Consider the following 24,237-nt stretch of genomic DNA (forward strand, 5'->3'; position numbering starts at 1 on the left):
TGCAGCATCTTGCAAAGATTTTTTTCTGATGTGGAATTCAGCTCCATAGAATAGACTGTGAATGTATGGCTCTCATACTACATGAAGGGTGGTAAGATTGGTCTGTGATCTTTCATTTTCCAAAGACTATAGTCTGATGTGTGTATGCACCTTAAGGCTCTCCTGATTTGAAAAAAAAACAGAAATGATTTGGCAAACATGTAACGTTGAAAATGAAAATTGTCTGCAGTTTTAATTTTTTTTTATTAAATCATAGCCAGCCTGGAATTTTTTTTTAAAGCTTCTCTCTTTGTCTGATGCCTCACGTTGCAATGGACGAAATCATGATGCAAATGCAACTGGTTATGTGGCATAAAGGCCAAGTAAGTGTTAGATGCTATCTATGGGGCCCTTTTGATGGGTTAAAAAATTGTATTCAAGCATGAGGCTGATGAACACTTGTAAAACATATGTATGGTTGCATAAAGTCTATGCACTGCATTAAAAAAAAACAAAAAAAAACACATATTGGACTGGTATCTTTTTTTGGGGGGGGGGGGGGGGGGGGAGAGAGGGTTAGGTTAATGCTTTGGTAAGATGTTACCTCTTAGCCCCTCAGTCCTGCTTTTAGGTGATAAACCAAACCAACCCATCGTTGGTGGCATCCTACCCATCGTCATCTTCAATATATCGCCAACTCTGCCCTTCCTACCTAGCATCTAAATGGAAATCTCCCATCCTGGAGATAAACCCATTAGTATGTCAAGTTCACCACCTTATGACATATGAAAGAATGTTAGCAATGGTCGAGGATCGTATGCTTCAGTTCTCCAAGACTTGGGATGCTTGGGTTGACCATGCGGATATTGTTGGGCTGTCTTACTTGGCCTTCTTTTGAATCCCCCGTTACAATCATAATGTGTTCTTGTCTCCTGGGTTTATCTCCTTTAACCTCTATGTCAACATAATTCCCTTTTTTACCCTTGACTGTTCTGTTTCTTGCTGTTCTGTTTTACTATGTCTTATTATGTGTATTCCATTATGTGCCATTTACAGTTGTTGCTAATGATGCCTATTTACTGATCATGACCCTCCTACGTAGGGTTAAATTTTTTGCACATTTTGTACTTTTTATATCTTTTTATACGAAAATAAAAACTTATTTTAGCTAAAAAAAACATATAGGCCCCATAATATAGAAAGCTTTACAGCGGTAAACACAAGTGACGGGTCGTGACTCGTGAGCCAGGAGGAGCGGAGGGGAGGAAGCATGGCTGCCTCATTCCTTTTAGTTGAGGATGTTTTCTTCATCATTGCTGGCAGGAGGGATTCCTTAGCAGATGATTAATAGAGTGCTAAGCTGAGAAGCAGGGAAAACTCTTGCTGCATGGCCTGTACCCAGCAGGTGCAGGGCTCCAGGGAGGGACATTGGCAACATGTGGCTGAGCCTCTTGGCCGCCCTCCACAAAACGCTTAAGTGTGAAGGGAGACCGAGAATTGGAGTTTACGTAGTTTCCATACTGTGCTTATATACATTAATGGTATAGATTCCAGGAATACAGGACAAAATTCAAGGAAGCCATTCGTTAAGGCCAATCCATCCTTATCTAACTCCCAACATTTAGATATAGAAATGAGGGATAACTTTGTGTGTAAAACTATTTAAAATGTTACTGCGCTTATATTTAGAGCTAACCTGAAGCTAGAAAAAAAAGTTTGTTAGATACTCACCTATGAAGAAGAAAGACACTAGATACCAAAGTGTCTTCTTGGTCCTCTCTCCGTGCCATCGTTCCACCCCATTCAAGTTATTCAACCTGCAGGTTGGTTGAATACATCTTCTTCCTATCTAAATCAACTTATTTCCAGATACCATCCTACACGCAATCTCCGCTCTACTAACAATATCCTTCTGTCTTCTTCTCTGGTCACGTCTTCTCACTCCTACCGTCTCTCGATCCTCTACCCTCCCCTCTCCCTCAACACATCTGCCACTTACGAACATTTACTCTTTTTAGGCACAATCTGAAAACTCACCTCTTCAGCATACTCTCCTAACTAGGACACCTTGCCCACTGACCACCATTTCTACCACCCCATACACAGCTTCCTTTACCTATTATTATCCCTTAAACCCTTAGTGTAATGGATTGCGGAGACACCGCCGCGCAGTCTGGCAGCGGGGCGGCTGTCTCCGCATTCAGACCGGCGGTTTCCGCACAGCAGCATGCGTCTGGTTTGTCTGAGCCTAGTAGTGCACACAGATGAAGAGCTACGCGCGCGCTAGAAGGCAGGACCTTTATGCCAATAGGAGAGGGATCAGCTGATCAGGACGATCAGCTGATCCCAGCGCAGTGGGTGATTGGCTGAGTGGGACTGGGCGGCGCTGAGGAGCGCTGCACTATATATACTTCTTGCCTGTCAGTTGCTGGTTGTCTGCCGTTGCGAATACTAACGTGTGAGCACTCAGACCAGTCAGATCTCACAGTGTGTTAGAACCAGGAGGACCTGGGAATTCACACTTAGCTAGATTACGTTTGTGTTATATGTTAGACCAGTTCCAGGGTGTTGTGACCAAGGACCTCACACCCAAGCTTAGGGATACTGTGTCATTGATGTGTTATACTTTAGACCAGTTCCAGGGTGTTGTGACCAAAGACCTCACACCCAAGCTTAGGGATACTGTGTCATTGCTGTGTTATACTTTAGACCAGTTCCAGGGTGTTGTGACCAAGGATCTCACACCCAAGCTTAGGGATACTGTGTCATTGCTGTGTTATCATTTAGACCAGTTCCAGGGTGTTGTGACCAAGGACCTCACACCCAAGCTTAGGGATACTGTGTCATTGCTGTGTTATACTTTAGACCAGTTCCAGGGTGTTGTGACCAAGGACCACACACTCAAGCTTAGGAACACTGTGCTATTACTGTGTTATACTCTAGACTAGTTCCAGGGTGTCGAGACCAAGGAACTCACACCCCAGTCTATATACTTATATGTTATGACCATTTGCTCTGTCGACCTTTCTCTTGCTAACTGATTCAGTACCTCTGCATATCTGCCTACCTTTTGCCAGACCCTGCCTGTACCCGGTTACCGAATCAGTCTCTCTCTCTCTGTACCTGATCTGCTCGTGTGTTGCCAACCTGGCCTGTCCGACCACTCAAGCTGTCACTCTCCCTGGGTGCTCAGTCTAACTGTACTAGCAGTAACACCATTCCACCAGGTGTCAGCTGCAACCAGGACTCCCGCTCCTCAGAGAGTCCGGCCTAGCACTTTACTCATTAGGTGTCCAGAGGTTAGTAATACTTGTATTATTGGTGATTCTGCAGATCATCCATAATCAAGTATACATCTGTATTGTTGATGATTCTGCAGATCATCAACAATTAGATTCTCTCTGTGTGCTGACACCATTCGTTACACTTAGACTGTAAGGCCTTTTGGCCAGGGTTCTCCTCCTCTCCTTTTGTATCACAATGCTGTGTAATGTGTGTACATACCTCCCACCCATGTGTAAAAATCTGTATTGTTATACCCTGTATACTGTCGTACAGCACCATGGAAGAAGATGGTGTTATATGAATCAATAATAATAATTTGGCCCTCCTCAGGCAGCCTTTGGAAGTACTCATGTCTCTGAGTGCTTGCGAAGACAAGCGGATCAGTAGTGTGCATTCTCAAATCTCGGCTCTAAAGCCTTCCAAGGCGTTTCAAAGGCGCAACATATGAACAGAAGACAGCGGTGGAATGAAGGGACAGCCAGGACCAGGATTGTCTTAGGTCACAGAGGCGCTTATCGTGATCTTGAGACTGTACTGTATGTACTCCTATTTGTTATTGCCTGAAGAAGCGGGAATATACCCGCGAAACGCGTTGCCAGTTGTTTCTAGGAGTATGTGAATAAATTGTGACTACCTCAATCGACAGTATCGTGTCTGTTTTGGAGTTGCTGGTCCACCACCGCCTCCTAAACGTTTTATATGATTTTAGCATATTTTATCCTTGTGGCACCTCTGTACATATTTACAAACTAAGGGGAATTGAAATCTGTGAAAAGTTTGAAGTGTTTTGCCCAACTAAATAATCCTGAACTAATTCTTCACCCGTCTGTTTTTTTTCCATGCATGCATTTGTTTGGATCTGTAGCAATGATCATGTCTATGTGCTGATGATGGATGGTCCGGGGACTTTGAATAGTGCTGAGCTGTGAGATGTGGGGGACGGTTCCCCAGGGGTTCCCTATGACACATCTCCCAGTCCTGGCCTTCCTCGCTGCCTCCACAGCCGTACATGCCAGTGTCCTGAGTCACGTTCATGTGAATGATCCACTGCAAGCCCCAGCCCTGTGGCCCAGCTGTTACTCTTCCAGCTGGGGCGGCCCGGACATCCCATCTGCTGAATGAGAAGTCTGGCGCAGAGCGCAGCGGCGAGCCCTGCCAAAAAACCTTTTCCATTTCACGCCTGCTCCGCCTGGTGGGAACCGAAACGTCCTTGCTGTTTGACCAGGCATGTGCTCAGCAACCCCTCACTGCTACCTACTGCTGCCAAGAATCAGTCATGTCAGGCATTCCCTTCCAAGTTAGCAGAGGACTTTGTTTACAAAATATACTGTGCAGTGTTTTATAGGTTGGTAAACCTTACCTTGTAAAAGTTTATATAAAATAAAACCAGTGACAGGCCTGGATTTACATCACAGGAGCCTATAGGCACAGATGTCCTGGCACCTTAGACTTCACTCTCCACGAACCTTCAAACCCCTGCCGTACTGTTCCCCAAGTGTGCTGGCTGCCCAGCTGTCACTTCTCCCTTACTTACCTTGCCCGTCATAGGTAGCTAGAGGTGCCCCTTAGTATTAGGTAGCCAGAAGTACCCTCAGTATTAAGTAGCTAGAGCTGCCCCTGACTGAAGGGAGATCTCGCCAGTGGAATGCCGAGAGCAGAGTACGTAACCTCTCATTTACACTCATCTTGGGACTCTGCATAGGGAAGGAGGGAGGTATTCTGGGAAAGGAGTGAGCCACCTTCCATTATCAGGCGCTTGTAGGCACGTGCCTATAGTGCCTTGTGGATAAACTCGGTCCTGGTCGATAGTATTTAAAGGGACCTCGAAGTGACAAAAACTGCCCCTATGGGGTTTTTACCTCTGGATGGTAAAGAAGCTCACCTTATCCTCCTCCAGTGCAAGGACCCCTGAAAAAGAGCTTGTTGGAAGCTTGTGCACGCGCACTACCTTTTTCTTTGGAAAAAGCTGGGCCAGGTCAGGTCCGCGCTATTGTGCAGGCACGAGACGTCTGTGCATGCGCAGTAGCATTAACCCGAGTGGAAGACACTCTTTGGGAGTCCCAGTGCTGGAACAGGCTAATATACATTGGGGGAAGCCTCTTTAGGATCCAGAGGCTTCCCCCTCCCGAGGTAAGTATTTCAGTGTGGCCTTCACAAACCTCACAAGTTTGCCTGCAAGCTACGTGTACAGATACTAGAGTTTTGTTGCCAAGAATGATTGTGATTGCTTTTGATGATAGTTCAGTGTCAGTAAAGGTGTCTCACAACATCAGTCATAGAATCTGGATTGTGAAATCCTACCACATCAACAGGGGCGTACCTAGAGCTGTTTTGGGGCCCCAGCTACTAACTTTCCCTTCCTCCAATACATACACTTGTTATGGGTGTGAAGATCATGATGGCCACACTTGCTTTATGACCCTTGTGAGATGGACCCCCAGGCCGTCAAGAGCTCCAATGGTAGGCAAATGAAGGGGTGTGGATATTTGGGGGGCCCCATCAAAGTTATGCTAGGGTGCCCCATAAAATGGTAGTTATGCCATTGTGGTTCAATGTAATATGAGGAATTACCTAAAGTATTTAGTGAAGTGTGGTCTATGCTGTTAGTCGAGGAATGCAGACATCAAACCAACAAACGTTGATTCCGGTGATACCTTTAATGACTAACTGTACAGGGTTTATTGCAAGCTTTCAAAACATTAAGTTTCTTCTTCAGGCATTATACAGAACTGGATCAGAACCATACAATAAGAATCACCGTACAATTTGAATCACTTACAGACTTATATATAATTTTGTAGGCTCAATCTGACATCCACCACGTTGGATAATGTACATGTGTATGTTCCCCGGATGTGGAAAGCATCAGCAGAATCCGGTATTGGCAAGCTCTCTGTGCATAGTATGTGGCGGCAGGTTTTACATCTCCTCTGCTCACAGGGAAATGTGCCACTCTTTTCATGTGGGAGCAGGGAACTCCTGACCAGATGTTTTCCTAGGTTCGCCAGCTGTCTGTAGGCCAACGTGGTGTATGCGATTACGTGCACAAAATGCCCGGGCAGAGTTCTATATATTGGGGAAACAAGTCAAACAATGTGGCATAACGCATCACACCACCTTGCCCAGGTTGCTGGCTCTCATGCCCATCTCCGCCTGTACACACCCACTCCCACCCACCGAGCATGGGACACCATCTACACAGCATGAGGATGAGAGTGCAGATTGACTCTCACCCTCACTGAACATAAAAGAGCTCGACCACGCCCCTATGCGAACATGAACACAAACAGCTTCCTTCTACACTGTACACGGTGTGGAACGCATGCTCAATCAGAGGTGTGTCACTTTGAATGACAAGTCTCAGAACCCATGAATTCATAGACATAAACCAACATTTTTTTGATAACTTTCCACCCAATTGAGGTGGTGCCAATAGTTGACTGAGGATGAGTTGTGTCATATAGGCCTTTTATTGAGGTTTGTTGCACGTTGTGGTAGCATGTTTGTCTGCCCTATGCCTTGACAAAGGGGACCTTATTGGCCCAGAAACGATTGTTGGATGTATGGTCAGATATCTTCACGTGTATATGTAATGGGATTTGCAGCGAGTCTGTGTGCGGACCCTTCCTTTGAAATTGAAATGTATCTGGTCTCCTTACCTCTTCAGGGAATAGCGGATCCTGCGCTTGCAAGCCGTAGAGGAGAGCAGACTCACAGTCAGGCATATACGTGGTGCAGTATTCACTGGCAGCCTTCGGGTCGGGAATGATCATCAGCTGTTGGATGTCGCCCTACAACGAAGAATAAAAGGCAGTTTTTTCATATGTGATGAAAAATGTTCGGGTTTATTTAAAGCGTAACATCATCTTTGTCCACTTGTAACCCATTACCACCTTCAATAGAGTTTTCTCTTTTGAGATAAGTGCACTGCTTTTGACCTCAGTTGACAGAACTCGTAAATTCTTGGAATGCTTTGATCTCTCTCTCTGCTAGCAGAAACTGAAAGCCTAAGTTCTTTGTTATTGTCTCACACTGCCCCCTAGTGACAAGTGACCAAAAAAACACACTATAACAGTACTAAGTGCTAAAGTAAAAGCAGGGCTAAAAAAAAAATTGGCCTGGAGCACTTGCAAGCCTCTATAGTGTACTGGTTAAGGGCTTTGCCTCTGACACAGGTGACCTAAGTTGGAATCTTGGCTGTTCCTGTTCTCCTTTTCAGTAAGGAGAACTTGGGCAAGATTCCCTAACACTGCCTACTAAGCGGGCCCTGGTGGCTGATGCTTTGAGTCCACCAGCAGAAAAACGCAATATAAATGTTCTGTGTGTCGTGTCTCTAAATAAATTGGCTGCTAAAACGTTAGTATTGTTATTTTTTATTTATATAGTGCCAACCTCATCCGTAGCGCTATACATAGCACAAAACAAATAGTAGGGAACATAGATATACGATAGGTTCAAAACTTTATTGGGACTACCATGAAATACAAACACAGACAATGTTGATGTGTGTTTTGAGATATTACCAATACAGGTGCATGTCCGACTAGAGGGTCTCCTGGGAGGAGTGAAGGTTTCCGGATGGGATGGTATCTGTAGACGTAGAGACTAGTGAGGGACTGGTGCAGATAAAGTGTTTCTGAATGGGTGAGGTGGCAGAGTCTAGTGAGGGGCCGATGAACAAGAACTGGTTCTGAATGGGTGAGGTGGCAGAGTCTAGTGAGGGACTGATGCAGACAAAGTGTTTCTGAATGGGTGAGGTGGCAGAATTTAGTGAGGGACTGATGTAGAAGAACTGGTTCTGAATGGCTGGTTACAGAGGTGTCAGAGTCTAATGAGGGACTGGTGCAGACAAATTGGTTCTGAATGGGTGGAATGGCAGAGTATAGCGAGGGACTGATATAGAACTGTGTCACACTCACCGTACCAGACTCCCGCGGCGTTCCCGAACTCGCTTTTTGGTACGCACGCGTGGGGGTTCCCTGGGACTTCCGTGTTTACTTCCTGGCCGGCGGCATCTGGCATCACGCTACAGGCGCATGTGCCAAAAAAGGTCGCACTTTAGATCCCATTACTGGGTAACCCCTCTTCCATCCGTGGAAGGGTCAACAGTGTCTGAAGATAACTGGCCGAAGATAACAAACTGGTTCTGAATGGTTGAGATGGCAGACTCTAGTGAGGGGCCGATGAAAAGGAACTGGTTCTGAATGGGTGAGGTGGCAGAGTCTAGTGAGGTACTGGTGCAGACAAATTGGTTCTGAATGGGTGAGATGCCAGAGTATAACGAGGGACTAATGAAGAACTGGTTCTGAATGGGTGATGTGGCAGACTTAAGTGAGTTGATACACACTCCCAGACCATCAGCCTGCAATAATAGCAAATAGTGGTAAACACACTTCAGCTATCAGATTTTTACTGGCAATGGACCCTGATAGTTCTATATTACAATGTTCTTATTTTTTTTCCGTTCTATCCGCCATTCAACAACAAGTCCTTACACGTGATCAGTATTGATGAATTTATGACAAGCAGCCCTTCTACCTGCGTATTTGTTTTTCACCCCATTACACATGAAGAGTAGTTTAGCTCAGCACTAGTCTATGAAGAGCCCAACACAATGAGAAACAGTTTCACAGGCGCTCATCACACTGCGTCCTCCCCGCCCCAGCAGCCTCCTATCCTGTGCTGCGGTTCTCAGTCTGCCTGATGTGCTGTTCCCATACTACACAGCTGCAGCTGACAAACAGCTCTGAATCTCCGTGGGCATTAAATTAAGAAAAAAAAAGTCTGGAAAATGGGAAATGAATCCAGAGCTGGACTGGAGCCACCACAGGAACAACTGAAACTTGCTTGCAGCCAGATCAGCTGGCTCATTCGCTTTACTTGTAGATCTGCCAGTCAATTACTGGAGAGTCAGATAATGGACTGCCTAAGCCTGTGCTTGATTCATGTATATGGACTGTAGGCATGATCAATGATATTCAAATACTTTCGAGTAGATGTCAATTTTGCAAATATGTGCAGCTTGAAAATTGACCAATCAAGTCCCATGCAGGTTTACATTGATTGGTCCAATTTCAAGCTACATATGTTTGCATACAAATTTACATAAATTTGCAAAACTCAGAAGTATTTGCATATCATTGATCATCCCGACCCTAATGGACTGTAAGCGGAAGCACGCCCACATTGTTCAGAGCAGCCAATCAGAACTCAGGAGTCATTTTTCCAGGCATGGGATATGGCAGCCTTCTTTGAAACCCCTTTACGGGAGAAATATGGAGGCTATCATTCCGAACCTGCTTCTTAAAAGGCTAGCGTTCCGTTCAGTCACTCCACTGAACACGTACACAGGAATTTGAAACTGCATATTTTCCAGGGAATTATCATTACAGCCAGCCAGCTATGGCTTTCATATGGAGGTTAGCAATGGAACGCTACACATTTCTCATGAACATAATTATGCGGAGCCAGATTTAGCATTAGACGGGCACATTAGACACAAGCCTAGGGTGCCAGTGTGCTGAGAGGCATCTATCAGGGGTTTGCAAAGCTGTGCTCACCATTCTGGAGTCATATATGTCCCTCGCCACAGCTCCGGTCTTTTCCCGGGTTCCACTGGCAGGCTTTGAAGTATTTCCGACCCCCTATGGGTCAGCGCCTTTTGCACATGCGTGGTCATGCGCCCATGCACGAACGCACCCACATCATCAAAAGCATAATAGCACTGCACAGGCGCAGTATGCTCCCGGTGAGGTGGGCGTGCTCTTTAGCACAGCGGGCACACGCATGTGCAGAAGATGCCGACCCATCAGGGATCAGCAATGCTTCAGAGGCTGCCAGTGGGACCTGGGAAAAGACGGGACACGTGACTTGTAGGGGCTGGAAGAAGCCCCAGGTAAGTAAAGCTAGATTTAATTTATCACCTCGGATATCCTTTAAAAGTAAATAAATATGGCAGCCTTCATATCACTCTAAGGCAGGGGTCTCAAACTCGCGGCCCGCGGGCCATTTGCGGCCCTTGATACAATATTTTATGGCCCCCTGCCGGCAAAAGCTTCCTTATAGTTCGCTTCAGTGCTCCCAAGTAATCCGCCGCTAAACGCCCTTGGGGCAATCCGCCGGCATTTCCTGGAAGGGGCAGAGCTTTCAGCTTCAGCTCTGCCCCTCCTGACGTCAATCGCCGCACGGATCGCCGCCTCTCCCCGCCCCTCTCTGTGAAGAAAGAGTGAGAGGGGCGGGCAAAGATTGACGTCAGGAGGGGCAGAGCTGAAGTTAAAAGCTCTGCCCCTTCCAGGAAATGCCGGCGGATTGCCCCTTGGGCGATTTGGGGGCTCTGCAGCCCTCGTTTTGTGGCGGGGACACGGCGGATTACTTGTAATGGGAGCACTGAAGCAAACTATAAGGTAAAATAGGCAAAATAGTTCACTTCAGTGTGAATTTGATTTTGAAATAATAATTAATGCAAGGGACGGGGGAGGGGGCGGAGGGGCGGGGGCTGGAGCTGCTGATTGTGAAATCCCTTATGCGGCCCAGCCTCATCCTGACTTTGCCTCCTGCGGCCCCCAGGTAATTTGCTCTAAGGGCTCGATTCACAAAGCGGTGCTAACCCAGTTAGAGACTTTAGGCGTGATAACCATTGCACCACGCTGGTGAAAAGCCAGTTTAGGCGTGATAAGTTTAGGCGTAATAAGTTTAGATAAGTTTAGATCGTGTGCAAAGTCCCGCACGCAAAGCAGCCCCATTAAACTCTATGCGAAGTGCACCAGACTTTGCTAGCGCAAAACTTTTGATCAGCTGTGCACTGCGGTGCTAACCCAGTTGGTGCTTAAACTTATCACGCCTAAAAACTTATCACACCTAAACTTATCATGCCTAAACTTATCACGCCTAAACTTATCACACCTAAAATTATTATGCCTAAACTTATCACGCCTAAACTTATCAGGGCTTTTCACCAGCGTGCTGTTAGCACCGCTTTGTGAATCAGGCCTTAAGTGTACCAGAGCCGCTATAAAATAAAACTTTTATACATACCTGGGGCTTCTTCCAGCCCCATCTGCATAGATTGCTCCCACCCCGCCGCCCTCAGTCTTCTGTATCATTGGTTCCGGGTCCCGCCGGAGAGATACGTAAGGAGCGCACTTCTCTTGCACACACTGGCCGCAACTGGCAGAACTTACAGGACCCGGTAGCGGAGCTGGAGAAGACGGAGGACGGCGGCATGAGAGCGATCCATGCGCATGGGGCTGGAGAAAGCCCCAGGTATGTATAAAACTTTTATTTTATAGCGTGTCTGGTTTCCTTTAAGAAAAACACTCCTTTTTCAGGCAAGGAAAATAATAAGGTTAATCTTAGGTGTGGTAAGTGAATAAAGATAACTCATCGGAGAGAGGACCAAAACAACATTTACCAAGTGCCACCTCCTGGTATGTACTGAGTGACTGAGTCCAGTGGTGAGGAGGAGGAAGAGGTGCGCAGCAAGAACCTAAACCACTACTCCAATAGGTAAGGTGAGTAGGAGTGTCACTATGTACTCCAATAATACAAAAGCAAGTGTCACCCACAAGCTAAAATGTTTGCATGTGTAACCCTAAAAATTCTGTGTACAAATACATAACAGAAATGATCCAGGGTTCATTCTTTACAAATCACCTCGGCGTCGTGCTACCAGAAGACACGTCATGCAGATGAGTGTAAAAATACAAATATGTTAGTATTCTCTAAAAAATGAACTTTTGAAACCATCCCAAGAAATCCCCAGCGAGCAGCAGTGAGAAATATGAAAAATTCTCCAGCAGGGAGTACCGCTACGGCCTTAGCTGTGTGTGATTTAGAGCCTGTGAGCGATTAATACTCTGACCTCGGGCATACAGCACGAAGGCGATGAGCAGCCAAGGCTGGATTCGGTATTTGTTCTATATAAACTGATTTCCAAGAGTTTCTTCCTGGCAAAAGCCTTATCTCCCAGCATAAATGAAATAAAGTAAAATAAACACTAGTGATATAATGAAATAAATAAAGGCACGCATGAGAGTAGAACAGAGAATATGGAGTTGTTTTAAGCATGTGCAGGGGTTTAGCTCTCCTCCCCCCTGTATGAGGTGAGCAGGGGTGAATCAGGAAAAAAGGGCGCAGGAGCCCTTACGGGAAAAAGGGCGCTGTATTGGGGCTATGACAAAAGCAGCGCTTAGCAGCAGAAAAGGAAAATGTGGGCGCATGGAGGTCGCCGCTATCAGGCGCCTGCCTGTGCCGCAAGGGCCCTTTTCCACTAGCAGTCACAATCACAAACGCCAGCGATTGTGATTGCAATTTTTCATTAATTCTGGTATGCGATTGCGATTTGCGATTTTCATTTGCATTGCATTATCACTGTAAAAATCGCTCCAGCAAGCGATTGCGATTTGCGATTAGTGATTTCAAAATGGAATCACTGTAGTGGAAAATACTTCTTGTGATTTCTATGATAAAGTAACAACCCTAGCGATTTAAAAAATCACTAGCGATTTGCGATTTTGCGATTCAGCAATTGCAATCGCTCTAGTGGAAAAGGGCCCGCAATGTACTATTTTTGCCGCTTATCCTGGCTTTTAGTTTGCTACTAAGAAGCTAACTTTGTGCGCCAAGTAGTGACAATCGTTCTATTTCATTATAATATTAGCATCTTAGCTGCAGTATCGCACTTTACCTTGGGAGGGGGGGGGGGAGGTTAAGGGTTAGGAGAGGCGGTAGGGTTAGATGGGGGGATGAGGTTAGGCACCACAGGAGGGGGGTCTTAGGTTTAGGCAGTACCGGGGAGAGGGGGGGGCTGCAGTGGTGTTTGAACAACACTAGAAATAAGCATGCAGCTAATCTTGTCAGATCTGACAGTATTGTCAGAAACATCTGCTGCATGCTTGGTCAGGGTCTATGGCTAAAAGTATTGGAGACAGAGGATCAGCAAGACAGCTAAGCAACTGGTATTAATTAAAAGGAAAATATGGCAGCCTCCATGCAGAGCCAGGACAAGGTCCTCCAGCACCCAAAGCTGAGACACCAAAGTGCGCCCCTTTATCCCTCCCACTCCAGCCGTCACACACTGCTTGCTATTAGAATAAGAGGCAATCTAGGGCCCCCACCCCCCAACACCTTAAAGTGGTCTGAAACCCCTACATAACATTCAATAAAAATGTGTTTTCCTACTTTTTATTACTCATACCGTTATCATATTTGCTTTTGTGCACAAGTAATGTCTGTTTACAAATTATAAGTTCCCAAAGTGTAGTTTATCGTATCCTGAAAGCTGGCATTGCATTTTATTCAAACTGCTTTTTATTATATATTAACATCTTCTAATAAGCTTTTCTGAACTGTGTGTGTGTGTCTGAAGCACAGAGAGTTCCTTTTAACTTGTTAGACTGTGTTTACACACATTGTAACAACATTGGAATGTAAACAAAGATACTGTTATCTACAGTTTAGATGCGGATTGAAGCTGAATAGCAGGACAAAGTGCTTTTGTTTAACCATTTCAGTGATGTTCTGCTAATAAAAATTCTGGGATAGTAGCTTTCAAGCTGTGAGGAATCTTTTAGAGCAAAGTAGAAATGCTGGCTTTCAGACCACTTTAATCTCTAGTTATCTGGCTTGCAGTCACTGCCATGTATCCCTTTTTCTTATTTCTCTCTGCTTCAAACACAATAGGGGAATTATAGCTGATTGAGTTGTGCGCCCTCCTACACTGCGCCCTCGGCCCTGCCTCCATATACCTCTCACTTCAGTTGCCCTTTAATAGTGGCATGAGGATTTGGTGGCCTTTAGCTACAATGTTACAATAGTTACCAATGTTAAAAGACACCTGAAGTGAGAGGGATATGGCGGCAGCCATATTAATTTTCATTTAAACAATGTAAATTGTCTGGCTGTCCTCCTGAGCCTCTGTCTTCAATACATTTTAACCATAGATCCTGAACAAGCATGCAGCAGATCGTATGTTTCTGACTGAAGAAGTCTGACTGGATTTGCCACCTGCTTTTTTCAGGTGTGTAATTCAGACACTACTGATGCATGAAAGATCAGCAGGACAGCCAGGCAACTGGTATGGTTTGTTTAAAGGACTTACGAGCCCAAATAGCGAAAAAAAAGATAAGTACCTTAATCAGTTTTAAATGCACGGAGGACGCCGTCCGCGCCCTCCGTGCAGTTCCGCCGGGTCCCCGCAGTCTGATCGCCCCCCGTGCCGCTCCCGACCCCACGGACGGGGTCGGGCTCCCCTTCCTCTCCCAAGATGGCCGCCGGAGCCGGCCGCGGCTGCGCAGTCCGCATACGCGTTAGTGCGGCTGCGCAGCTCTAGGGCCTCCCCCTCGATCCACGCTACTGTGTGTGGATCGGGGGGGAGGGCCCTAGAGCTGCGCAGCTAGTGCGGCTGCGCAGCTCTAGGGCCTCCCCCCTCGATCCACGCTACTGTGTGTGGATCGGGGGGGAGGGCCCTAGAGCTGCGCAGCCGCACTAACGGGTATGCGGACTGCGCAGTCGCGGCCGGCTCTGGCGGCCATCTTGGGAGAGGAAGGGGAGCCCGACCCCGTCCGTGGGGTCGGGAGCGGCACGGGGGGCGATCAGACTGCGGGGACCCGGCGGAACTGCACGGAGGGCGCGGACGGCGTCCTCCGTGCATTTAAAACTGATTAAGGTACTTATCTTTTTTTCGCTATTTGGGCTCGTAAGTCCTTTAATAGGAAATAACAATGCCCGTGCCTATATCCCTCTCACTTCAAGAGTCCTGGAGGACCGCGGTTACCAGACCATTTTTTACTAATAGGGCCAGTGCAGTTTTAAGACCTCGCTGCAGGGCCGCACAACTCAGCACACAAGTGATTCCCCCCCCTTTTCTGCTCACCAACAGAGCTTTCTGTTGGTGGGCTGTGATCGCTCCCCCAATGTTTATTTATTTTTTTATAAATTTTTTTATTAATAAATATGTCTATTTTTTATTATTTTTTTACTTCCTCCCTCCCCCTCGCCAGCCAATCAGTGCGATCGGCTGTCATAGGCTTCAGCCTATGACAGCAGATCATTGCTTCCCTGCAGCCCAGAGGGACAGCCGTGTCACACAACTGTCCCCGGTACAGCGCTGCCGTAGATCGTACATAATAAATAGACAGCGGTTTCACCGTCTAAAAGTCTCCTAGCAGCGATCGTCACTGGCAGACTGATGGCGGAGCTCTGTCATTCATGCGGAGATGCGCGTGATCGCCTGCAAAACCCCGCCCCAGGACTTCACGCCAATTGGCCTGGAGTGGTCCTGGGGCTACTGCACTGCTCACACCAATCAACGTGGAGCAGTCGTTTAGCAGTTCAAGCGTACCTCTGTTCAAATTCTGAATGACAACACTCATTTGTAGTCTATGTCCTCTGTAAAGATAGTTTCAGGTAAAAAACATGACATATGTCATATCTTAGTGAAGGGCTCTCCAACTCCAGACCTTGTTGGCCGCGGTCCTCACACATTTTTGCCACAGCTCAAATGCATTGACTGAATCGGGAAAGGTGTGGTTCATGAAGTAGAACACATTTCTCCATTTCTCAGTCCATCCTAAACACTGGCAGGGATATGACCCTCGAGGAATGGAGTTAGAAAGCCCTACCTTGGTAAGATTACATCACAATGTCTATGGGTGCCACCATCTTGCACCTGCTGCTGATGCTATTCAAGTCCACCTTAGCATTGTGCCCTCCCCTTCATGAAAGCAAGGCTTTTAAACCCAGCACACACCTCGCTGGGATGACTGACTCCCATAATGCAAAGCAAGGCCAGGAAAGAGAAAAGGCCATGAGCCTTTCTTCACAGGGGTGGAGCTAAGAGCAGGAAATGGGCTGAAAAACGAAGTAGGTGTGAGGAACAAGAAAACACCAGCCAAATGATTATAGCTTGGAGCAACAATGTAAACAATCATTTCTGGTTGGATGTATGCTTTAAAGTGCTCTAATTTTGATTCACTGTCCCAATGTTAATGGTGGTAAGGTACATAATTTTAATGCCGGGCACGTGGCTAGGGCCATTACACAGCTAGAATGCCTGTCACCGAAGACCACAGGAAATGAGTACTATATTGTTAATGTTCTCTTTTAGGTTAGGTGTAGATTTGGGAATAGGTGTGGTGATGTTAGTTTTAATTGGTGAAGGTTAGGCATCTGGAAGGAATTATTGCTAGGAGACAAGTTATGGTTAGGCATCAGAAAGGACTTGGGCGGGGGGGGGGGGGGGGGGGGTAGCACTAGCATGGGCCATAAGGAAGATATTAACTCAGGAGTGGTGGGATTGAGTATAGTGATCATGAAGGGGTTAATGCTATAGAGGAAGTTAGGGTTATACATTATAAAAAAGGGAGTAAGGTTGGGATGGAAGTTGAGGTTAGGTATCAGGAGGGAGTTCGCACATGGTGAGAATAGAGCTTAGACACCAGGAAGTGGATAGTATTAGCAATTGTGGTTAGAGTCAAGAATCAGGGAAGGGTTAACACTAGTGGGAGATTGGGAAGGAGCCACATAACTACTGAGGAAGAAAGTCTGAAATGTCATATTTTAAGAATGAATGCTTAAGACAAGCCCAGTCATAGTCGGTTCTCTTATAACCATAGGAAAATGACCATGCCTAAGAGACATCACAGGACATTACCGCCAAACTTTACTGACACAGATAGAATATGTCAGTACACAGAGACCCGGAGCAGGATGCTGGGAACTGTCATGCACTCCTGAAAGCAATCTGGCTATGTAATGTGAATAGTGCTCTGCTCATGAGATCAATAAAAGAATAATCGGTTATAGCGGTGCAGAGGAAATCCAGGGTAAGGTTCTCTTGGGGTGTAGCTGATTCAGAGCTCTCATCCCCTCTCCCCACCCTGCTAGTTGGCTACACTCCGACTGAGGCGTACAAGGCTTCAGACGCCAGAAAAAGTTTTGTTTCTCCCTAGTGAACCAAAGTATTTAGGAAAGTGGGGCAGGGAGGGAGGGAGGGGAGAGAAGATGGAGTGATTGGCGAGTTGCTATAGACTTCTCACATGCCTTAGCTCAGTTGTGTGTACAGTATGCATGTGGAGAAAGTAGCTGATTCTGAACTATCGTAGCTGGTTACCTTCACCTCTGCATTGTTTCCCATGATCCTCTGCTATGGGAAACCAGGAGAGGCTATTGCACTGGGCACCGGCCACTGACTGATCCATGATAAGAGCAACCCAGCCTTCAAATAAACCATTATTCCTGTACATAGTTGGGGTTACCTTATACTCAAATACTTAAAGAGGAACTTTAACCCAGGATTGAACTTCCAGTCAGTAGCTGAACCTCCTTTCCTATGAGAAATCTGTACCTTTCTTGAATAGGTCATCAGGGACAGTTGTATATCTGAAATTGTAGTGAAACTCCTCCCACAGTGTGAGGTTAAGGCTGTGGTCCTGTTTCCTGCCTGTAGACCTCAATGCATTGTGGGAAATTATATACAGTATATACTGTATACCGTATATACAGTAAAACTTTTTAACCTATCACATTGTTAGTGGGTGTGTTAATATATGAGGCCAGTTAGTGCTGTCCGTTTTTTTTTTCATGCCTGCCAGCAGTAAAGATGCTGACCCACAGGCTCAAGGTGGACCATGCAACATGAGCAAATTTCATCTCGAATATCAATCATTTCATGATCTATCTTCTATTTTTTTTGCAATGTATTGATTTATTTTTCCCCTATTACTATCTTTGGGTATCTTTGGTCCCTCAGTGCCCAATACAGAGATTTCAAAGTGCCTGCCCCCTCACCCAATCAGACCTCAAGTGCTTGACCAGATGCCCCTCCCACTCGATCACTTGTTCAGGATAAGGTTGAGAAGAGTTTCCACTCTCTGGCCATGCTTATGGAAAGCTTTACAATAGGGGTGTAGGAGCTTTGGGCCCCTTGCAAATAATTTTACAATGGACAGAGCCCTCCAGGGACCTCCTCCTAGTATTTCTGATTGTGATGTAATTGATCATGTGAACATGCATTGGTACTGATGTCTCAAACTACTCATCAACGATGTCTGTATTTGTATTAGTATTGCTGGTTGTCCTGATTGTACAGAGTTCTGAACCTTTCATGTATCCATGTTCCCTACTATTTGTTTTGCACTATGTACAGCGCAACAGAAGATGTTGGAGCTATATAAATAAAAAAATAATAATAAAAAAGGACATACATAGTACTTTAACTACTTTAGGACTGCGCTAATTGAAATCTACGCCCTGTTTTTATGGCTATCTGGCTGCCAGGGCATAGATTTCAATACACCGGCGCTGCACGTTCTCACAGCTTTGGTCGCTCCCAAAGATCTATCCAATGTCTCCCCGCCACAGCTCACTCGCTCTGCCGTCCCTATAACGGCAGAGCCCTGTAAGCGGGTCAGGAGCCGATTTCATTGTCTCCTGACCCTGTCTATCAATGTAAGCAGCTCTCATTGGCTTACATTGATGGACAGGGTCAGGAGCCAATGAAAGCATCATAGAGACGGCAGAGTGGGTGGCCCACGTTCCCGACATGTGGCGGTGATGGCGAAGAGTGGATTCACATAAATGTGTATTATTTAAAGTCAATGTCAACTGAATTAAAACAAACAAACAAACAAACAAACAAACAAACAAACAGAGGGTAGCCTCTGATTCCTATAGAGCCTTCCCATTACTCTCACTGTGCCCCCCTTTTCAGTGCTGTCACCTTGTTCCAATCTGCCACCACGGGAGGCATCGGAAGCCTTTGGGAGCCCGGGTGCTCCTAAAGACAGGCAGCTCCATACTGCGCATGCCCAAGTGCGCGTTCACGCAGGTGCAGTACTGTGCTGCCCGTCTTTGAGAGCACTCAGGCTCCCGAAGACATTTGATGCCTCCCACATCGGCACAGAGCAGGCTCTATAGCACCCAGAATCTTCACTCTCCTTAGTATCTGTTTTGTTTTGTTTTTAACTTTCAGTTGACGTTCACTGTGTAAGTAGTTCCATGCTTCCGGTGGGTGCGTGCCACCTAGTGTTTGTGAATTCCCTGTTCCAGTAGGACAGTGAGAAGGAAGGAAGGAAGCAGGCTGCAAACCCACCACACTACAAGTCTGCATTGTCACTTAGGAGAGGGGAGACACCTTTTCTACTGTATTGCAAGGATGCTGAGAATTGCATTCTGGACTCTCTTGTCCTCTTTAGTCTGGGCGTTGCCACTACACAGTTATACCTGATTTACCAACTCTCTGGTACCAAAAAGGAAAAGGTCTGTAGTGGACTACGAGATGCGTGTTTGGCACAACTATTCCGTCCAGCACTTAGCTGTTTACTTACACTTATCAGTCTGATTGCTGTTGGAATTTGCAGTGCTCGTCTTTGGGTTTAGCTGGAATTTAAAGTTCTATAAAATATGTGCACTCTTGATAACAAACAGTAAGATTCACACTTACAAACTACTGCCACTCCATGCAGCTGTGCCAAACACAAGAAACGGAGATTACTCCCAGTGGCATAACTACAATTCATGAAGCCCCCCAGTGAAATTTTGATGGGCCCCCCAATGTTCAAACCTCTTCTCTTGCCTCCCCTTGGTGACCTTCACAGCCTTCGGGCCCATCACACAATGGTCATAAAACAAGTGTGGCCATCCTGATCTTCACACCCATAACAAGTGTAGTTACTAAAAGGCCTCATCTGAAGTATAGTCCCCCGTATCAGAGGAAGGGAAGGTTAGTAGTTGGGACTCCCACCAGCCCTGGCACCCCTGCTGCTGCTCCCCTCTAGTTATGCCCTGGATTACTCCTCCCCCATACATATTCATTCTTCTAGAAGAGTTACATGTATGCGATGCATCATCGAGACACATGAGTGGGATGTGTTTCCTCAGGCCTGAGGCATCTTCAAAGTCTGTAATATTATGTTGTGGTCTTGTGACGCTGGATCAGAGACATCTCAGATAAGAGAGGCTTTAGAATCCTCAGACTTGAATGGGTCTAATGAAATTAGCTCACGGATGTATATTTTGGCTCACGTACCGCTCCTCGGATTGTCCAAGTCACAATTCTTTTTTCGAGATAACTGATTTGACAATACTATGAAGAGTCTGTATAAATAAACTATTCCTGCCACGCTTTGGCTAAAGCAAGGCAGGAAGCCAGCCCAGAGCCACATAAAATGCGTTGTTAGAGAGTTCGTTTGTGTGTAAGGGGAACTGTAGTGAAAATAACATAATCAATAAAATATCTTGTTGTTTACAATATTCCTTTATAGATTACCGTACTTAGTCAGTGTTCGCCTATTGTAAAATCTTTCCTCTCCCTGATTTACATTCTGAAATGTATTATTAGTGGTGACATCTTTAGTTCTGCAAAGTGATTTATGCAGAATGTTAGTTTACTGAGGGTTCTATGCACTTAGGGAGATACTGCTTGCTTAGCTGATGAAAAAAAGCCGTTATTTTGCACAAAGTAGCAAGGTTTACAGACTAGGAAGGACCAGGGCTATGGTCCTGGCACTGTGGGAGGGGTTTTACCACAATACCAGCCACACAGGCCCCCTGATGAGGGGCATACTGCTTTCTTGGCAGTTGGAAAAAGCCATTATTTCCCACAATGCAACGAGGTTCACAAACAGCAAACTGTCAGGACCATGGTCATGACATCACACTGTGGGAGAGGTTACACCACAATATCAGCCATACAGACCCCCCTGATGATCTATTCGAGAAAAGGTAAAGATTTCTCATTGGAAAGGGAGTACTATCGACTACTGATTGGGATGAAGTTCAATCCTTGCTTAAAGTTCCTCGTTAAGGGTCACTCTACACTAGTCTTGGCATTCACATTCAGCATATCGAATGTGGAGCACCCAAATGCTCCCGAACACCATCATTCAGAACCATTTCCGTACCAAATAAGCGGACAGAATCAGTGGGCGTTCACATATTTGAACTTCATGGCGCGATTCATGAGACTCCGATACGTCCTCCTTCAGGTTTTGTTATGTGAAACCCACCATGAAGCACAGGTTCTCGGATTGGAAACTCTATAGTCTGCTAAAATTGTACAGTTAATGGGCAAGAGATGGGGCAAACAAACATGCACGTACATGCCCCATGCCTTGACAAAGGGGACCATACAGGCCCAAAAACGATCGTCGGATATACGGTCAGATGTTCAACTGAGTTCCAGCAAGACTGTGTGCGGATTTCTCCTTTGGATTCTGGATTTAACATTGCCTAGTAATCCTGCACCAGCAACCACCGACTATAGATGTGCGGTTGTTTCGATTTGGTTCTCCAGACATGTCATAAAAGCAATGCAGTTATGCCTGATGCAATGGACATACCTGAACAGGGGGTTTGTAGGTGTTCCGTTTTTACAGATGGTGACAGTATATTCACGCACTCTCACCATCCATGGCCCAGAACACCTTAGTGTGAACGAAGCCTCAAACTCTACAACAAAAGACCAGTCACCTGGTTGACAGAAATGCTGCAAACAAGCGGTTCCAGCACTGCACCAATGCAGATGGTATAAAAATCAGTGATCCAGGAGAGGTAGCAGAAAATTTGGGCACCCGCTGGCAGCGGAAGTTTGGGCACCACCATAGGTACCCATTAAGCTGGCGGTAGTGAATTTGAGCACCCGCAGCACCCGATAAATAGCGAGTTCACTCAATGTATCCCTCAATGCCACTATTTCAATGGGGGCCTATGGTGGTCCCTGAAAAAATGTTTTTTTTGCAGCCATTGGCGGTGGGGCGATGATTAAGGTTAGGCGTGGGGGAGAGTAGTTTAGGTAAGATGTACGTGGTGAGGGGGTGGTTAAGGTTAGATGTGGGGAAGGGGAGTGGTTAAGGTTAGCTGTGGGGGTGGTTAAAGGACCTCTGTCGCGTAAATTTTAAAATGTAAAATATATGTAAACCTATACAATTAAGAAGTACATTTCTTCCAGAGTAAAATGAGCCATAAATTGCTTTTCTCCTATGTTGCTGTCACTTACAGTAGGGTGTAGAAATCTGACAGACCCGACAGATTTTGGACTAGCCCATCTCCTCATGGGGGGTTCACAGGGATTTATTTATTTATTTTCAAAATGCACTTAGTGAATGGCAGTTGCTCAATCCAACTGCCAAAAAAGTATGCAGTGAGCACGGAGGCTGGCCAGCATAAGTGTATAAATCTTTTTCAGGGAGTGTCTTTATAAAGAATAAAGGCCGTGCTGAGAATCCCCTATGGAGAGATGGACTAGCCCAAAACCTGTCGGTAATGTCAGATTTCTACTACTTATTGTAAATGCCAGCAACTTAGGAGAGATTTAATTTATGGCTCAGTTTACTCAGGAAAAAACCTATTTCTTATTTGTATGTGTTTTAAAATTTAAAATTTTGGCAACCGTTCCTTTTAAAGGTTTTGTGTGGGGGGTTTGGTGCCGTGAAAAAGGTGTCCATGTGTGTGTGTGCGCGGGGGAGCGGTTGGGAATTAGGCGTCAGAAAGAGTGTGCGGGGGAGGGGGCATTAGGGTTAGGTGTCAGGGGGTAGGGTCCTGTGTGAGAGTAGCGTTAGGTTATAGTAAAATACAGATGTTTTACAATCCTTCTTTACACTTTAACAGTAGAATTTACCAATTCTTATTCTACTATCGTCTTTCGTAGGCGCCCACATTTCTAGGCGCTTTTTATTACATAAACCCTGGAGTGATTAAACTATTATTAGGACATTTTTTTCTATACGTTTCCTGAACAGCAGTACCAGTTTATTTACTTACTGGCTTTATATGGTGTGTGGCAGACTGGAGTCGCTGTGATGTGAGCCTGTGACAACATTTCTTCTAACAAGTCATCAGCAGAACTCCCAGGAAACATCTGCATCTGTCAGCATGTGTGTGCTGCAGACTGGCTACAGGTCTACAGCCCATACCAAGTGCAGCTATGCATAGTATCATTACTGCTGAGGTACATTGCAATCGCACTGAAGCAAAACAAATGATGGAAGGAGGCATTCCCATGTCAGTCTGAATTCAGTATGAATAATAAATGTCTAATAGCCTGCAATGTAGAGAAGAATGCACAGAAATTGTTCAGTATATACTCAGTAGGAGGCCCAGCAGTTGGAGTTAGAGAGGCCTATTTGTCTCATCACACTCATAAAGGACTCTTCAGATGCTCTGTAGGTTTCATTACAGCTGAATGCCAAGCAGAAAATGAAAAAGATAACTTAAAAAATACATCTGTCATTTGTAATGATCAATTTTCCCTCTGTATACACATCACATATATCTAAGGCTCAGAAAGGATGCAAATGGATCTTATGAAGTCTGTTCGGAATGAATCTATTCGGTCCAGAGCAGGATCATCCACCAGGTAGCCTAGGCAGATCCTGGCGAAGCAGGTGGTTTCAGCGCCAAAACCACGCGCCCCATAGCAGCAATGTTATGCTGTGCAGGCCGCGTAAAGTAGTTCAGGGCTCCGGCCCCAAATTACACTCGCCGGCCCCAAATTACACTTCCCTCCGAGTTGCGACGACAGAGGGGGAATAGTATTTAAGGCCGCCGGGGAGTTTAGCGACAGCAGGGAGAGCCGTCATTCAGCTCACCCTGCTCCCAACTCACTGACGGCGTACATACGTGGTCCTGGGGCCTAGTGGGTATCAACGGGCCCGCCTGCCACCTTCTCTGACCTCTCTCCACTTCAGCTTACCAAAAGGACCAAAAGGGGGCACCAAATCTACTACCTCGCCTAATTAATCTCTGATTCGGTCTGCTCTGGCAAGAGTTAGGACTGGTTCACACGAGCATTTGCCCCGCTCTTACTGCCGGCGTCCGGGACTCGGCATTAAACGCTCCCATCCAAGTGAAAGGGTGAGTTTGTACCAGGCTTTTACCGGCGTTTGTGCGATTGTGGCGTTCCGATCCTGACTTTCCCTGGCATGCGAGGCGACTCTGGACACTACATGTAGCATCCTGTGGTGGTTAACCGCTTCA

General features: G+C 46.0%; 1 protein-coding gene across 5 annotated transcripts in view; it reads right to left on the minus strand.

The window, feature by feature from the left end:
- The window catches only part of COL5A3 (collagen type V alpha 3 chain), a 340,614-nt gene that overhangs the window by 123,371 nt on the left and 193,006 nt on the right, over positions 1-24,237 (minus strand). For all 5 annotated transcript variants that reach the window (XM_068274411.1, XM_068274408.1, XM_068274409.1 and 2 more), the window contains one exon: positions 6,924-7,055. In XM_068274411.1, the coding sequence (XP_068130512.1) occupies positions 6,924-7,055 (132 nt within the window). The remainder of the gene's footprint in view (positions 1-6,923; positions 7,056-24,237) is intronic.

The sequence above is a fragment of the Hyperolius riggenbachi genome, chromosome 3, assembly GCF_040937935.1.
Source record: "Hyperolius riggenbachi isolate aHypRig1 chromosome 3, aHypRig1.pri, whole genome shotgun sequence".
Lineage (NCBI taxonomy): Eukaryota > Metazoa > Chordata > Amphibia > Anura > Hyperoliidae > Hyperolius > Hyperolius riggenbachi.